This window comes from Mirounga angustirostris, unplaced genomic scaffold (genome assembly GCF_029215605.1).
Source record: "Mirounga angustirostris isolate CCGP_5_RB_7025 unplaced genomic scaffold, mMirAng1.0.hap1 SCAF_10, whole genome shotgun sequence".
Taxonomy (NCBI): Eukaryota; Metazoa; Chordata; class Mammalia; order Carnivora; family Phocidae; genus Mirounga; species Mirounga angustirostris.
The window spans coordinates 9,549,184-9,567,456 of record NW_026991718.1 but is presented as its reverse complement, the minus strand read 5'-3'; the positions used below and the strand labels follow the sequence as shown (position 1 = coordinate 9,567,456).

At 53.1% G+C, this 18,273-nt stretch overlaps 1 protein-coding gene across 1 annotated transcript; it reads right to left on the bottom strand.

Annotated features, from left to right (window-relative positions):
- Positions 1-1,776: 1,776 nt before the first annotated feature.
- Positions 1,777-12,941, bottom strand: ADI1 (acireductone dioxygenase 1). Its single transcript, XM_045884019.3, has 4 exons — positions 12,662-12,941; positions 8,999-9,118; positions 3,336-3,515; positions 1,777-2,362 (listed from the first exon to the last, which is right to left on the bottom strand). Exons 1-4 carry the CDS (start codon positions 12,779-12,781, stop codon positions 2,165-2,167), a joined length of 618 nt encoding a protein of 205 aa, XP_045739975.1. The 5' UTR covers positions 12,782-12,941; the 3' UTR covers positions 1,777-2,164.
- Positions 12,942-18,273: the final 5,332 nt, after the last annotated feature.

The window sequence follows — 18,273 nt, the reverse complement described above, 5'->3', positions numbered from 1 at the left end:
AATTAGGGGACGTCTGGGTGGCTCAGTCGTTAAGCGTCTGCCTTCAGCTCAGGTCATGATCTCAGGGTCCTGGGATCGAGCCCCATGTCGGGCTCCCTGCTCCACGGGAAGCCTGCTTCTCCCTCTCCCACTCCCCCTGCTTGTGTTCTTTCTCTCGCTGTGTCTCTCAAATAAATAAATAAAATCTTTAAAAAAAAAAAGGCAATTAGGATTTTTAGTTCAGAATATAAGTTGATAGTTGGGAACTCTTTTATTTGAAGGGCAGAAATAGCAAAATACATGCAAAGCTCCGCCTGGTTTAATTAGCAACAATCACTGAAGCATCTGGCTTCTCAGAAGCGGTGGGGCCCCTCCTCCCTCTCCAGCTCCCTCTCCATCCCTGCACAGTCGGGGACCGAGATGGTGGCAGGAGGGGCATGAAGACCAGAGGGAAGAGAGGACCCTGTTGACTCAGGAGCCGTGGACAAGGGCGACCCCTGAGTGAAAAAGCAGGCACCCGGGAGCCTTACAGACCAGATTCCAAACAGGGAGAGTATCTTGGGGTGAAAGGGTGAATGTGGATCCAGACCCAAGGCTGACAAGTTCCTGGATTATTCGTGCCTGCCTCTTCATCAGGAACAGCAAGGATTGGCCCAAGACCTCACTGGCCCTGTTTGCAGTGGCCTTTAGCCTATGTCAGAATAAGGAAAACACGGAGCTTTCTTACGACGCCAGCACACAGACCAGCGTGAAGCTACAGGCAGGCATGTTATGCATGCACACTGACCGATCAGTGTCCCAGCCACGTAACACCACGGCAAAAAGTGCTCTGCACCTTTAAAAAGAGGACACATTTGGGGTGCCTGGGGGCACAGTCCGTTGAGCAACCGACTCTTGGTTTCAGCTCTGGTCATGATCTCAGGGTCATGAGATCAATCCCCACATCCAGTTCGCGCTCAACAGGGAGCCTCCTTGAGATTCTCTCTCTCCCTCTACCCCCAACCCCATACTGTCTCTCTCTCAAATAAATTAAGCTTTAAAAAATAAAAATTTAAAAACGACACATTTGCAAAGCAACACCCATGGAGAGCTACCTTGTTCAGCAAGCAGGCATCTCTCTCTCTCTAAAGTGATAACCACACAAACTTGACAGCAAAGCAAGAACTGTTCTACTGGGAAGACGAACATTTGTGCTCCCTGGGAAGATTCTGGTCTCAGAGCCCTACAGGTGGTGACTGTGCGAAGGATCCATCCTCTCCCACATTCACCTTGGATGAGCGACCCGACCACGCAGGAGCGCCGCCCTCAGGAAGAGCCTCCCCGACTTCCCCGTCAGAGGCGGACACAGCCCGTGTCGCCCCTTACCATCCTCCTGCGACCCACGTGCGTTCCAATCCTAAAACTCAGTTTACTGAATCGTCTAAGACGAGTTTCCTCCGTGCCTCGGACATCCGTACCCAAGGCCCACGTGGAGGCAATGAAAGGAATTTTAACATGAAGGTTTTTAATCCAGTTTAAAAAATCCTTAAAACAATCTGCTCTTCAAAACATGGAATTGATTTGGGGTTTTTCTATTATTGTAACAAATTAGGCAAAACTGTACCTCATAATTGTTGAGGAAAAAAATAATGTATTAATTTTCCTATTAAATTCAAAAACTTGGTTGTAGGAGAGTTAACAGGGAAATCAACTTAGGAATCTCCGTGAACAAACACCAATGCAGGTGAAATATAAATTCATTACGTACGTGTGCGAACCACCACGACCGTGATGAACGAGGCCTGCAAGCCAAGAGTGTAAAATTAAGGCAGCTACTTTATTCTGAGCGAGAAAGTGGCATGAGAACTCCGAGCATCGCCCCCACTAACAGCACTCCCCACCCGGTTCTGGGAGAAGAGTGTCTTCTGTCTGGCCGGTCCTGTTGTCTCCTGCGACGCCTTCTTACCAGGCAGGCACCGCAGGGGCAGACGTCTGCTTGTGGTCCGGATGGAGCAGCCCCGCGGTTAAACAACTGGGGAGGGGACTCCCATTCGGGCTGATCTTGAACTAGGTAAAACGAACGTGGTTTGTCCACAGTCCCGGAGTTGCTTCCACGTAAAAATCCCTTTTATAACAAGCTCCTTTCACTGAACACACCGATCGAATCACCGTGCCAAGAAAGCGCACCTCGCCCCGCGTCTACGGCCTAAGAGGAGGACGAGGACGGGCTGTGCGGCGACTCCGCACATTCCCAAGGGCGAGGCGCCGTGGGACCCGAGCGCCGCTCGGCTGTCTGCGCCAAAAACGCCACGTACCGCCCCCGAGCCTCGAACTGGTCGGCGGGCCGGTTGTACGCCGTCCACACGGGATCTCCCACGAACAGCCGCATGGCCTTCACGTAGTTCTAGAAAACACAGACACGCCGCCCGTTAAGCCCGCCTCCGAGAGACGGCGCCCCGCAGGCCGCGGCTGTCGCGGCGGGGGCAGAAGCGCTCAGCGCACACAGCAGCGCCTCTGCCGCGGGGGTTCGCCGCTGAAGGCCGCTCTCTGTCACCTGCCGTCCGCGCGGACGAGCACGGACCCGCCGGCCCGCCGCCCGCCCCGCTCCCGGCTGCGGCCTCCGCGCCCTTCCCCGCGCTCAGCGGGGCCCTCAGGCTGCTGGACACCAGGGAGGCCCCTCGGAAGTGAAAACGAGGGGCGCCCGGGTGGCTCCGGCGTTGAGCGTCTGCCTTCGGCTCGGGTCACGGTCCCAGGGTCCGGGGATGGAGCCCCGCGTCGGGCTCCCTGCTCCGCGGGAGGCCTGCTTCTCCCTCTGCCACTCCCCCTCCCCCACCCCAGCCTCATCCCTACGCCCTTGCTCATGGTCTTAATCTCTCCCAAATAAATAAATAAAATCTTTTAAAAAATGGATGTTGATGGGGCGCCTGGGTGGCTCAGTCGTTGGGCGTCTGCCTTCGGCTCAGGTCCTGATCCCAGGGTCCCGGGATCGAGCCCCGCGCCGGGCTCCCTGCTCCGCGGGGGGCCTGCTTCTCCCGCTCCCGCTCCCCCCGCTCGTGTTCCCTCTCTCGCTGTCTCTGCCCCTCTGTCAGATAAATAAAATCTTACAAATAAATGGAAAGGAGCAGAGCTTTCAACCCCGTCTCGCTCGTAGGCACCCGTCCTCTGCGCGCTCACACGTGACAAGCGACGAAGGCACGCGCTTCCGGATCCCGGCGCCAGTGGCGACAGGAGGAGCCGCACCGCCCGCACGCCCGCCTCGGGCGATGCCCTCCGGGGCGGGCGCAGCGGGCGCGGTCGGGGGCCGCCCGACGGGAGGGCTCCCGCCGGCCCCTCCCGGCCCCTCCCGGCCCCTCCCGGCAACTCGGCAGCCGCCCCACCTTCTCATCCAGCGTGAAGCGGTGGTAGATGCCCGCGGGAAGAGCGATCAGGTCCCCCCTCTCCATGAAGACGCGGATCCACCTGTCGTCCTCATCGCGCACGTCGAAGTACCCGCTGCCGTCCAGGACGTAGCGGACCTCATCGTCCAGGTGCAGGTGCTCCGCATAGAACGCCTTCCTCTGCGGACGGCGGAAGCGGCGACTCGGACCGGGCGCGCACGTCCGCGCGGGTCCGCGGCAGCCCGAGCGCGCGACGCCGGGCGGGGCAGCGCGGAGGGGGCGCCGCGTCGCAGCGGGAGCTCGGGCAGTGTGGGAAGCCCGTCATCAGACCAGCAGCGGCGCAGCGCGTCCGTGTGCCGCGACCCCCTCAGCGCCCCACGCGCACCAACTCCGGGCGCTGGTGCTGCCCCCGCGACCCTCGAGGGAACGCGCAGCCCCAGGCCGGGCGCTCGCCCCCCCTCACGCGGCTCAGCGGCGCAGTCGAGGCTCCCACGCACATCCGGGCTCCTGCTCGCATCCGCCGCACGCGGCAGTCTCACGGGCCTCGCGCGCGGCCGTCACGGGCCTCACACGAACGCGCGCGGTCGTCGGCACGGGCCTTGTGCGCGGTTGTCACGGGCCTCGCACGCACACGGTCATCACACGCCTTACGTGCACACGCAGTCGTCACGTGCCACGCATGCGCGGTCGTCGCACGCGCGCACGCAGTCGTCACACGCCTTACGCGCGCGCAGTCGTCACGCGCCTCAAACGCATGCGCGGTCATCATACACCTTACGCACATACACAGTTGTCACACGCCTTACGTGCGCACGCAGTCGTTACGTGCCTCAAACACACGCGCGGTCATCACGTGCTTCAGATGCGCGCGCAGTCGTCACGTGCCTGGCGCATACACACACACACAGACACACACACACACACAGTCATCACACCAGGTCAGGAGCCACGTGTACACGTGAGGAAGGCAGTCACTGTTTCCATAAACAAACACCTTCCACGTGTTCAAATCTTTTATGTCTTTCAAAAAGTCCTCATCCCCCTAAAATTGATAATAAAAATATTCAAATACGGAGAATAGTTGAAAGAATTTTACAGTAACCACCCCTGTACCCTTACCAAGATGCCATCATCGAACTGTCTCTACTCACACTGTTGGTATCTCCCCAGCTCTCTGTCCCCCATGCAGGTGTGTTTGCAGCTTTCCTTATTTAATGTTTACACATTTCTGGAAAATCCATAAATATTTGGAAAATGGCTACGTACAGTAAGAGCAGCACATTAACACCCGTCTTGAATGCTGGCAGGCTGTGGGGACGCAAGTGTCACGGCCCCCAGGAGGGGAACGATCCAGCCAACTGCATTCGCATCAGGCACGCACCAAGCAATCCCCTTCCCAGAACCGACCCTGAAGATTCGCCTCCGACTACATAAATATAAATTTGCACAAGGTTACTCTCTGCTGTAGTGTAAAACACTGGAAAGAACTCAGATGCCCAAACACCAGAGAGTGGCAGAATACTGAGGTCTACGAGCACCGTCATAACAAGACGCTAAGACAACCACTGTCGATGGGCAGACGGTGGGAACAGTGCAGTAAAGGGGGGGAGAGGGGATGACCCTTCTGGCAAAGTTGAGATTTTAGAACTTTGTTGTGTTTTACGTAATCACAAATAGGATAAGAGAAGCATGGGAAGGAAAACTTAAACCATACTGACCTGAGTAATTTGTGACCATATCACTTCACCCTGTCCTCAGTCTGAGAGAAAGACCTGCAAACCGGCCTCACGCCCCACTCAGCAGGACTGCCCTCTGCAACGGATGGGTGTGGCAGCCAGGCCGAAACTACTGTGTGTGCTGAGGGAAATGAGTAAGTATGTGGACATGATTGGGGGCTGGGGTCCTCACAGTGGGACAAGAGAGGGGCAAGCCCTGAATGAGGGAGGATGAGAAAAAGTCCTATGGAGTTGACCAGAATGAGAGGCATCAGCTCAAACCAACGATTTCTCTCTCTCACAGACACAGAATTCACTGCCCCATCTGCTGCAAGGACCTGGGGCAATGACCCCCGAGTAGCAATGAGGACTCCCGTCTGGGTTTCCAAGTACCAGTGACAGGTACCAGGAAGAGGGGCTGATTCCAGGGCTAGATCAGGGGAACTGGAGGTGCCTGGCACAAGTGGATCCAGCAAGTAAAGAGGTGCTCAGGAAAATGATGGGGATCTGCCAAAAGGACAGGAACCAGTTAGAAACACTCCTATGTGCTAAGTCTGGGGCAATCCGAACATCAAAATTACTCACTGGCCTGTAATCCATGCCTGCCATGATTCAAGTAAGACTCTGTGAGCCCACACTGATGTAAACAGAAGGAACAGGCAGCTTTTCCTTACAGACGGAGGCCAATTCAATACTAGAGGATAGTTAGAAGGTCACCATTTCTACCATCCTGATGGCGGTGACTGATTCAGGCAGGAACCATCAAGACTTACTGCAAACACTGAGTGAAAGTTTGAGAAGAAACAGAGTGTTCACAGACTCAAAGTAACTCTTCACAAATTTCTTATTAGTTATGAGGGGGAAATGGTAACTTCACAATGAAGAACACAATGAACACGAACTTAACCAAGTTTCCCATCAGCCAGGAAGGGTCTTCTGACACCACATGCCTCCCAGTGGGATGCACCGAGCAGACACAACACCTTCTGTGTAGGATTCCTGCCAAAAATGCATTACTTGAATCTAATCATGAGGACACCTAACACAAACATAACACATTAGAAAGTAAAGGTTTGTTTCAGAGAAACAAGAGAGATAAGCCTGTATCAGCAAGGGAGTTTTCCTCCAGGAGAGAAGCTGTTCTGCAGGACTAGGATGATGGGGAGAATATAATTACTAACATTAACAGCATCTGAGCCCCTTCGATGTAATAAGACAAAGCACTGCTGGGGCGCCTGGGTGGCTCACTCAGTTGAACGTCCAACTCTTGATTTCGGCTCAGGTCATGATCCTGGGTTGTGAGATCGAGCCCCGCACAGGGTTCGGCACTTACTGAGGAGCCTGCTTAAGATTCTCTCTCTCCCTCTCCCTCTGCCCCTCCCCATTCTCTTTCTCTTACGCGTGTGCGCCTGTGTGCATTAAAAAAATAAAGAATAAAAACTAAACTAAAAAAAAAAAGACAAAAGCGCTGCTAAGAAGATGAGTAATTTAAAATTCATGGAAAAGCACACCATTTAAATCTGAGAGAATTCATGACCCATTAGGGCATTTGGTGAGAAATGACTTCATCTTGTAAGGTACTGTAACACTCATGCTCTGACCGGCAAGAATAATTTGACAGCAATGACACCATGTGTGTATGTTTGCAGGGTCCGTGTTCTCATGCTGCTTTTGTTCTTAGTTCAGTTTGTTGGTATACCTGCCTGTTTCCTTTCTCCGAAACACACACAGAAGACATCCAAGCTGATGGAAGAACAGTCTGGGTGACTTTCCCTAGATCCATCAGAGGACTGAGGTCACAGGATAAAATGCTCCCCTTAGCTCTGAGACAGAGGTGGACGCAGAGCCTCCTGGAGCAGGTAAACTGGTACAACACACAAGTGGTCATCCTGGCAAACTGCAGCAGGCTGAGTGTGCACCAGCTCGAAAGTGAAAAACTCCTGGGAGCCCAGTATTAAGGGAGCCCCATAGGTCTGTGGCTTTAATATCTAGAAACCCCACCAGGTTCTCTTGATGAAGATCCCAGAAATAGCCTTTCACGGTGCAGGCAATGGGAGGGGAAAAGTAGCCATTTTTGAAAACTCAGAGAACATCCTGCATACCAAAGGCCAGTACTCCCAGGGAAACAACTGTACCAGAGCCTTATCTGACTTGCAAGAAGGCCACCTCCAGCCCCCTCCAGCCTAAAGGGAGAATGAAAAGGCCACAACAGAAGAACTAAGCCCACTAAAAACTAGACTGAATCGTGAAATCACAAAGCACTTTTCCTCTCCAACAGCTTACCGCGTGACAAGGCTTCAGAAGAATGATAGTGACTTAAAGCTTTGGAAGAACCATGAGACACAGAATCTATGTGAGGAAGAGTGCTTGGAGAAACAAAGACCTCAGGGGAGAAGAAAAACAAGGAAACTAGAAGAAACCAAACCCCTGGCACCAGCAACAGCAAACAGGACTCCCACCCAGGTAACACAAACCCTCACACTAAAGGCCGTCTTGCCTTGGTTCCTCTTAACAGACACTACACTCTGGCTTTAGCCAAAAATAACAGGGCATGTTAAAAGTTAAGAAAAAATCCGTCTCCAGAGACAAAGCAAGCATGAGAACCAGACAGGGATGTGACACACATTTCGGAAACTGAAGCCCAAGGTTACATAGCTAGTAAGTACTGGAGACAGAATTTAAAGAGTTTATTTATTTATTTGACAGAGAGAAAGAGAGCACAAGCAGGGAGAGCAGCAGGAAGAGGGAGAGGGAGAAGCAGGCTCCCCAGTGAGCAGGGGGACCAATGCGGGGCTCGATCCCAGGACCCTGGGATCATGACCTGAGCTGAAGGCAGACGATTAACCGATTGAGCTACTTAGGCGCCCCGAGAATCCCACTTTAAAATAAAGACACAAATAGGTTAAAAGCAAACTTGGAGAAAGATACACCATGTTAACAGTAATCAAAAGACAGCTCAGGGAGCTATATTAATTTCAGACAACACAGACTTCAGAACAAGGAAAATCACCAGGGATAAAGATGGATGTCATGTAATGACAAAACAGTCAAATCTCTAAGAGGACATGACAATCCTGAACATGGATGCGCCTAACAACAAATATCAAAATACACAAGGCAAAACTAACAGAATGAGAAGAACACATGAATCCACTATTTTAGTTGGAGATTTCAACACCACCCATCAATAAACAACAAGTTCAGCTTGCAGAAAATCAGAAAGGAACAGTTGTTGAATAGCACCACCAATTCATAGAATGAGTCAACCAACAACAGCAGAATACACATTCTTCTCAGACTCACATGGTGCATTCATGAAGATAAACTATATTGTGACCCATTAAAACCATCTCAATATATTTACAAGGACTCAAGTCTTACAAAATATATTCTCTGATTACAGTGGAATTAAATTGGAAGGCAATAAAAGAAAAGTCTCCGGAAAAGTCCCCATATAATTAGAAACTAACACGTATCAAAAAACCCACATGGGTCAAAGAAGAAATCAAAAAAATTAATTTGGAGGTATTCTGATGAAAATGAAAATCATTTAAAATTTGTGTGATGCCACAAAAGCAGTACTTAGGGGAAATTTACAGCACTAAATACCTACGTCAAAAAAGAAGGCTGCAAGTCCATGACCTCAGCAACCATGTTAAGAAATTAGAAAAAGGATGGCTCAGTCAGTTTAATGTCCAATTCTTGATTTCAGCTCAGGTTGTGATCTCAGGGTCGTGAGATGGAGCCCCATGTCTGGCTTCCTGCTCAGTAGGGAGTCTGCTTGGGATTCTCTGTTCCTTGCCCTCTGCCCTTCCTCCCCCCACTTGCATGCTCTCTCAAATAAATAATTAAATCTTAAAAAAAAAAAAAAGAAAAAACAAAGAAGATTGTGTTTAATAAGAGTGAATATAACGATTCCCCTCTTCAAAGAATTTAGAGTTACCTTACCTTTTCTTCATAATTTGGTAGTTTATCCTTGCATATGGTTATTATGTCCATCCAGGAATAGTTTCTCTCTTTTCGGATCTTTTCTAATTCTGGATCATTCTCGTACTTGTCAGCATCCAACTATTAAAGTTTAAACAACAACAAAAAGGAGGTCACAGGAATGCAAGGAAACAAAGAAGTGTTCTCTCTCTGGATCTCCAATATGATTGCACTCCAAATTTATCATCCAGTCCTCTGTCAATTGCAAACTAACCTTCCTTCCCCTCTTTTCCCTATTTCTCTGGAGGGTTTCCCAATTCTCCATTATAGCTAAGGAGAGTGCAGTTGTACTTAATTCTTGCCTCCCTTCTCCCCAGCAGTTCTTCCTGGGGGATTCTACATCCCCATTCTAGTCCCACTGCTAGGAGCCCAGGTGAAACATCCATGGCCAAGCCTGTCCAAGGTCACCAACCCCGTCCAAGGTCACCAACCCCACCTCCTCCCCAGTCCTGTTCCTCCAGCACCAATCCTCTGCAGTCTAACTGATCCCTCTATGGCATCTCTTTGGTCAGCTGTTTCCCTTGGCTGAAATGACTGATGCTCTGGAAGCCTACAAATAAAACCCAAATTCATTAAACTGGTATGAGAGGCCTTCCATCATGTGGCCCCATCTGCCTTTTCTACTCCTCTGTCCCTATCACCTGTTTTTTTAAAAAAAATCTACATTCTAAACCAAATAGGATTATTTGCTACTCTCCAAAAGATGCCTCACATCCCCACATCCTTGCTCCTGACAGCTTCCTACACCTAGAAATCTCCTTCATTATTTTCATTTATCACAACCCTATCTCTTCTTCAAGGTCCCATTCTAACACGTTTGTCATGAAGCACTCCCCTAGGGCCCCAGCCAGAGTTATCTGCACTCCTACTTCAAACTATTGGCAACGAATTTAGCATACCTTGCACTATGTTGCGATAAAATGCACATTTTATCACAACTACTGAACAGCAAACTCCAGAATATCTTAAAATACTGGTCATCAACACGTTAAGTTCTACAAAGATGACTCCCAAAATTATCAAATCCACCTCATGATATGCACAGTACTGCTCCACACTAAAACAATCTAACTTCAAATTATGTGTCTGAGACAGAGCTTTTTATCACTCTGCTATGTCACTGATACCAGATATGAAAAAATGCTCCATTTGTTCCCACTGACCAAGAACAGTTATTACGAAGGAAGTATATAAAAATACACAGGACACGAAAACCACAGAATAAACATTATTTACTTATTTAAATATACTCCATGCCCAACATAGGGCATGAACTCATGACCCTGAGACCAAGAGTTGGATGCTCTACCGACTGGGCCAGCCGGGCACCCCTAAACATAATTTAATTTTGATAGCCCTTTGACTTATCCAGAGCAGAACTAGAAAGTAGGAGGAACTGGGTCTGACCCCATGGAATAACTAAAGATGCCTTTTAAAATGTGGTATTTTATCCTTTGGATACATTCACAAGTTGACCAGTATCTCATTCTTGCTCTTAAACTGTAAAAAGCAGAATGAAATCCCCAAAGTACAGTAACTTGACTTTTCTAATAGTTTAGATTGCAGATAAATTGATTTTATGATAAAACAAAATTTATTTCCCTGTCATAATAGACATTATATACCATTTGATTGCCTCAAAGACGCTACTTTCCAGTAGGTTAAGTGTTAAATCTTGGGCTAGGAAAAGATAAGTAATCTGTAAAAATTAACATAGGCCCCAAATCTAAGTGTTTAGTAGAGAAGTCCTCTTAATGGCAAGAAGGCTAGCCCTGGCTTCATTTCCGCCCACCGTGAACGAAAAGGAACCCTGTTTACAACGGAGCCAGGGGACCAGCAGGGTAGCCCTTGCGCCCAGCGCTGTGGGTCAAGGGCAGACCCAACAGGAAAAGCCCCACCTGGCAGGTGGATGCCACTTTACCACAGCAGGAGCAAGGAAGGGTTCGTCTGCCCAGCAACAGCCCAGCTAAGGAGACCCCACTAGTCCAGCAGACTTGTTGTAACAGCCCACCCAATTCCACCCCCCATTTTTTAATGAAAGACTGTTCATTTATTAGGGGGACTTGCCTATGGTTTTTGCTGTGGTTTGCTTATACTGCATTGCAATTCTCTGCTATTCCTAAAGAAACCCATTTTTGCTGGTGAAATAACTGGCAGCTTGCTTTCTTTTTTTAGAAGACTTTATTTGAAAGAGAGAGGGAGAGAGCACAAGCAGGGGCAGCGGGAGAGGGAGAAGCGGACCCCCCAGTGAGCAGGGAGCCCGAGGCGGGGCTCGATCCCAGGACCCCGGGACCATGACCTGAGCCCCCGGGGCCGCGGTGGCAGGTTTATCGAGCAAGTTAACGCCAGGGGCGCCCGGCTGGTTCAGTCGGCAGAGCCTGCGGTGAGTTCGAGCCCCACGCTGGCTGTGGAGACTACTCAAAAACGGGGGGAATCTTAAAAAAAAAAGCTAACACTACGCAACCGGAGGTGCCATGGAAACCGTCTCGCTTCTCCTCTGAGAGACCGGACGAGGTCTAAAGAGCTGCTGGGCTGGCACCTCCTCTGAGCCTGTCTCGGGGGGAGGCGCGGCTCCGCGCACACCGGCGCTCACTCCACCCCGGCCCCAGAGGCAGCGAGCGCCTTGGGAGCGGACATCGCGGCGGGTCGGGCAGCGGGGCCCGGCAGCCGGCGGGGGTGAGGGCGGCCCCACGCCAGGAGACCCTCAGGCCGCACCGCTGCGCGCACCTCGCGCGGAGAGCGCACCCGCCGCCTGCGGAGGAGGCCGGCGCACCACGGGCACCGCACAGGGGCCTGGGGACGGCCTCCAAGGCCTCCCGCCCCGCTCTCGCCCCGCACAGTCCACCAATAATGTGCCCGGCGCGAACCCACCCGCGTCCTCCCGGCGCACCGCGTCGGACCAAACACCCCGGCCCCGAGGCCACCTCGGGCGCCCGACTCCCGGCCCCGCCTGCCTGCAGAGCACGCGCAGAGAGGCCAGGCCGCCGACCACAATGCTGAGCATGCGCACGGCGCCCGGCACGCCTAAAGCCGGGCAAGCGCCGCATGCCCCGGACGCCGACCGCCTGGACCCCTACTGAGCATGCGCACCGCTCCCAGGCGGAGGGACCACCCGGCCCCCCTACTGAGCATGCGCACCGCTCCCAGGCGGAGGGTTCCCGGCGCCGCCTGTCCCGGGCGCCGCCGACCACCCGGCCCCCCCCCTACTGAGCATGCGCACCGCTCCCAGGCGGAGGGTCCCGGGCGCCGCCGACCACCCGGCCCCTCTACTGAGCATGCGCACCGCTCCCAGGCGGAGGGACCACCCGGCCCCCCTACTGAGCATGCGCACCGCTCCCAGGCGGAGAGTTCCCGGCGCCGCCGACCACCCGGCCCCCCTACTGAGCATGCGCACCGCTCCCAGGCGGAGGGACCACCCGGCCCCCCTACTGAGCATGCGCACCGCTCCCAGGCGGAGGGTCCCGGGCGCCGCCGACCACCCGGCCCCCCTACTGAGCATGAGCAGCGCCGCTCCCCACCCCCCACCCCCGGCCCTGTCCCGGCCGCGGGCCCCGCTCCCTGCAAGTTGGGGTGTGCGGGCAGCACGGGGGACCCGATGGGGCGACTGCCCTCGGCCCTGCGTACCTTCCAATAAAGAACCCCGAGCCGGCGCAGCTGCTCCAGGCCGACCGGGCGGTTGGGCTCGGCGCGGTGGGGCCGCCTCGGGTCGTCGGCGGACTCGTCCATGTACCAGGCCTCCACCATGGCGGAGCCGGGGCGCCGCGAGCACCCCCTGCACGGCCGCGCGGCCCCTGACCCTGGCCCGCGGCTTTGGGAGGCAGCGGGCGAAGAGCGGGTGCGCCGCGCGGGGAGGCCCTTATCCCGGGGCGGCCATGCGGGGCGGGGCGGGGCCGGCGCGCCCGGAGCGCTCCCGGCGGGGGGAGGGGCGGCGGGACCGGGGGCAGCTGCGAGGAGGAGGGGGCTCAAGGGGGCGGGGCGGAGATGGGGGGGCAGCTGCGGGCAGGGGGGTCCAGAGGTCATCTTGACCAGAACAGTCTGGTGAAACAAGCAATACTGACGTGAGACAATTTATACTTTAGAGGACGGAGATTAAGTGCCACCAAAGAACCCACGCCACCCATGTGGGGCGCAGCGTGGCTTCAGGTCAGGTCGCGTCACCACAGAGGACCCAGGTGTCACTCAGGGTGGAATACCGCGTCCTCTCCATTCCCCCCATCTTTGCAGTATCAACAGTCTGCTCTGCATCCCCCTTCCCCATATGGCGGGTTATGTTCTAGGGGAAGAAAAACAAGCCTGCCCTTCCCATTCCTTGAATTGATCATCTGTTTAGCAGATTGGGAAAAAAAGGTTCATTTTTTCAAAGCAATCAACCAGAAGAGGTCCGATCATCCCGCCATCCGGCACAGCCTCTACAGGGAATCAAGTAACTGGGAAGCCCATGGGACTGAAACTAGACCTAAGCCGGCACATCTCCAGAACCTACAGCCCACTCTGAGCTCCAGGAACACTGTACACGAAGCACACATACACTTTGTGTCGGGCCCGCTGCTGCAGTCCCACCTCTCCCTCTTCACATGCGTGACCAGCTGCTGCTTGTCCCCCGGGGGACACCTTCCACGTCACTGCCCATCTTCTGTGCTTCATGACAAGGCTTCATGACCTTGTCTCTGATGGGGGTCGCACCTCACCAGTAAAGCTGCAGGGCTCACCCCTCCCTGCAGACTGCTCACACAAGGTGACCCAGGACCCTGAGTTGCCGGATCCAATCATGCACTTCTGGTCTGATCTGCTGTTGCCCTCAGCTGCCCCCTCCCTTCCCAAAACGCTTCCTTCTCACTTGCCTCCAGCTCCCTCCTGGTTCTTCTTGGCGTCACCGCAAAGTGGACTGTCCTGTCCTCTGTCCACACACACTCCAGGTGACCTCATGCAGTCCAGGATACGCGTTGACTTCCACAGCTTTCTCCAGCCGGGTCCTCTTAGAGACCCGGCTGGGTGTCTAACTCGGCATGGCCACACCTGTGGCGAATCAGCCTGTCAAACCTAACTCAGCCAAAGCAGAGCTCGATTCCCGCACGTCCAGGCAGGTCTCTCCCCAGCTTTTCCCAACCCTGTCAACAGCCGCACCAACCACCCAGTGCCTGAATCCCAAAGTCTAGGGGTTTTGTGTTTCCTCTCTCTTACCCTCAGCATCCAACCACATCTAGCAACAGCACAAATCCACTCACTTCATCCCAGCTCCTTCTGCCCTCTTCTCCGGACTGGTAACACTGACTTGAGAGATGGACCCCTGCTCCCACTCGTGCAGCACTGCAGGCTGTTCTCTGCAGAGCATGTATTTTAAAAATACAAATGGGGGTGCCTGGGTGACTCCATCAGGTGGGTGACCAACTCCATCTCAGCTTGTCATGATCTCAGGGTCGTGAGTGCAAGCCCTTCACTGGGCTCTACATGGGGCGTGGAGCCTACTTAGAAAAAATAAAAAAATAATAAAAAGTAAATAAAAATACAAACAGGATCTTGTCACTTGTCTGCTTCCCTCTCCTTCCCTGACTGCCGTGGCTCCTGACCACCTCTCCAGCCCCTCTCCCTCCCGCCTGTTCTCTGCCCTCCACACACTTGGGCTTCTCAGCGTCTGACCCTGATGTGCTCCTACGTGCCCTTCTGTTCTCAGCTGAGATCTCCCTTCCTTGCAGAGGTTGTCTGACCCCTCCCTACACCTCTGGGGGGGTCTCCCTGTTACACTGGTGCTGGTTGTACTGGTTTGACTGATGTCAGCCTCCACCTTAGGACTGTCAGCCCCAAGTGAATTTGTACTGCTGATGACAACTTGTGTCTTGGGGTCAGCGTGTGTCCTATGAGTCTTCCAGGGACCTCGTATAGGCAGTAAAAGAAAGTTTGCTGAATGACTGTGGAAAGGATGTGAAGAGAACACTGCAGAGTTTTCACAGCATTACCGCAACTACCCTCCTGACGCAAACCAGATCTTGTGCCCTAGGACGGAACAGCTCTGTGTGCTGGGTAATCTTACAAAGGCTTCCTGAGTGCGGTCTCATCCAGGCTTACAAGCAAGGTGGGCAAGACTTACCACCGACCTAGTAAAGACGAGACAGCTGGGGCACACCCAACTCCAGTGACTCGCTGGAGGTCCCGTGGCCAGGAAGGAGCAAGGCTGGGATTTGAGCCAGGAGCCAGCCCCAAAGCCTGCAGACGTTACTGCGGCAACACAGCGAGGGAAGGAGCAAGGCTGCTCTCCTCCGGGTGGGAACGACTGCTTTTTGGAATGGGGACAGTGCTTCCCGCCTTCTGGGGCTGCAGTACAGACAATCAAGCGTCACCATTTGGGGGCCTCCGTCTTGAGCAGACTTGTTTTTTCCTATTAGGGAGGAGAGAGGGAGCTGTTTTATATTGTAAAAAAAAAAAAAAAAAACTTTGGAAAAGCAAGACCATCGGGATGCTCTGAAGAATTGTCACGGAGCCCAGCACTTGCAGCCAGAGCCCATTCGAGCAGGCAGACTCAGATCAGAACAGCACTCAGTGTATTCCTATGACCGTTGCTGGCCCACGGGATTGCTCCTTTGAAGGGAAGTCTTTCGAAATTGAACTACTCCTTCCAGAAGAATAGCCAGCAGCAGCCAAAAAATACGTTTTGCGACCAGAATTTATCACCCTAAAGTAGGCAACTCGGGAAGAATCTATTTAGATGTTCTGAAAGACAGATGGTTCCCGTCGCTGCAGCCCTGCCCGCGAGCACCGTTCTCCATCCCGGCTCTGTGAAGTGCTCCCAGCCCAGGGGCCCGCCAGCCAGCGGGGCAGGGCAACGGCACAGCAGAAGGCCAAGGGCCCCGAGACGCTGGAACATGAAGGATGTGGACGCTTCCTCTGCGAAGGCCCAGGGAGTAGATCTTTTAGGCTTTGCAGGCCAAGAGGCAAAATCAAGAAAAATAGATCAGTCCTTCATAACAACCATTTTAAAGTGTAAAAACCATTCTTAGCTCACAGAACATACAAAAACAGGCAGCAGGCTGGAACCTGCTGACCCCATTCTATCCCATTAATGATATTCACATTTCATCTGGTCACCAAGTACTTTATTCCCCTGGCCTGTGGGGAGAGCTCTGAAGGGTTTGAGATTTCACGCTACGAACGAGCTGTGGAGTGAGGCTGCCGTCAGCTCACCAATGCTGGCAGAAGACGCGAGTCTCCTGGGTCAGAGGCTCAGTGCGGGGATCAACTGCAGGAGTCGTCGTCAGCATGTCTGACAGGTTCCCAAACACCGGTTCCTGCTGGGGACACCAAGAGGCTGAGAGACACCTGCGTGCTCCGCGAGTTGCATTATAGGCAAAGAACCTTGAGCTTAGGACCCAAGACCTTTACGTGCTGGGCAGGAAGCGCAGCTGCCCTTGCTCCAGGAAGATACTGCATCTGTCTCGCAAGGCCATTCACTAAAGAAATCTCCCTGACAGGCCCTTTAGGATCTCATCTGTGGCTGCGCAGAAGTGTCAGAGACCCACGGGGAATTGTCTCCTGATGTGCTCCAGGGGCTTCTGTTTTATTTGCATTCAATGGATACAGTCTAAGCCATGTGGCAGAGGGCTCCCAGCCCTGCACGTCGGAAGTGTGGGCACAGCGGCTCTTCCTCTGCTCGGCGTCCCACAGGCTGCACTCAGAGGTCACTGGGGCTGCGTCCTTTCTGGAGCATGGTTGTTGGCAGAACTCGTGTGGTAAATCTGAGATCCCCATCCTCTTCCTGGCTGCTGGCCAGGAGCGGCTCTCCCTGTCCAGAAGATGCCCTCAGTCCTCTGCCTGTAACATAGAAGCTCAGTTCTCTAAGCCAGCAGGAAAGGCTTTTTAGCCCTTTGAATCTCTTCTTCTAAGAAGACCTCACCTGATTAGTTCAGGCTCACCAAAGATAATCTCCACTTTGATTAGCTCAGAGTCCAGTGGTTTGGGGCCTTAATTACATCTGCCAGTAATCTAACCAGTGGTCAGATGCACCGTTCCATCTGCACTCAAGGGTCTGATACACTGGGGGGTGGAAATCTCAAAATGCTGCCTACCACATTAGTAAGTCTATGAATTGCCCTTATTCACCATTGCGGTGCCTGAGCAGAGACTGAAAATGGTTAAGACCAGTGGCACCTCTCTACTTTTATTTATTTACCTGAGTCCATGTTTTAGATAGAAGCACAGTGAGTGAATGTCACTGTTTCGTTGGAATTAGGTTAAAAGACAGTAAAATGAACTCTACGAAAGCAAGTAGAATCACCTTTAATCAAGCTTAACACTTGCTGAAGCTTCTAGGTAAGCCTTAGAAAACGACCACACATTTTTTTTTGTTGGAAGGGAGGGTTGTGCCCTCACTCCGAAGCCAGTGTAACACTGTCCTTAGCAAGAGTGGCTTGTTTAGTGTCCCATGTCTGGCCCAAGCCCGCATGCCCAGCTACTGCCACGGCGCTGAGTACGGTCGGACTTTGCCACGGCGGCCTCACACAGTCCATTCTTGAGAAGATGTCTGCCAGGCACCCTCGCTGGAACACCCATGGTCATCTGGTGGCTAGTTGGGCTTCCAAGTCCATCGTACAGCTGTCTCTCCTAGCCACCATTACCCTTTGGTTTACAGTAGAAATGCTTTCTGTATGCCTACCATTTTGTCACAGAGAATATTACAACATGTCCACTCAAAGGTCAAATTTAATAAAATTAAGTTTTACGGCTTCATCCAGGACATTCTATTTTTTTTTTAAGATTTTATTTATTTGATGGAGGGGTGGGGAGCACAAGCAGGGGGAGTGGCAGGCAGAGAGAGAGGGAGAAGCAGGCTCCCCGTTGAGTGGGGAGCCCGATGCGGGGCTGGATCCCAGGACCCCGGGATCATGACCCGAGCAGAAGGCAGATGCCCAACGGACTGAGCCACCAGGGGCGCCGGGTGGCTCAGTGGGTTAAAGCATCCAGGACATTCTTGAGAACTTGGGCTTCGTGTTTGTTGCTGCACGTGTGTGCAGAGCAGTGACCTCGGGCGGGCCCTCCGCAGCCTTTGCGCCCTCACCGCAGGCTCAGCACAGTGAGGGCCACACAGCACCCCAGCGTTATCACAGAGCTTGTTTTGAGAAACATGCTTTAGGAAGGCAGCTCTCATCTCTACTGTTCTGGGTATTCGGGCTGCAGGAGACAGGAGTCCAGCTTGCTAAGCAAACAAAACAAGGATGTGTTGGCTCAGGAAGTTGAGACTGCTAGGC

Excerpts from the sequence above, each read along its gene's own strand:
- ADI1 (XM_045884019.3), bottom strand. The coding sequence starts at position 12,781 with ATGGTGGAGGCCTGGTACATGGACGAGTCCGCCGACGACCCGAGGCGG. Across the intron at positions 3,516-8,998 it reads TACCAAATTATGAAGAAAAG|AGGAAGGCGTTCTATGCGGA; the intron begins GTAAGGTAACTC and ends CGCCGTCCGCAG. Across the intron at positions 2,363-3,335 it reads GCTTCACGCTGGATGAGAAG|AACTACGTGAAGGCCATGCG; the intron begins GTGGGGCGGCTG and ends TGTGTTTTCTAG.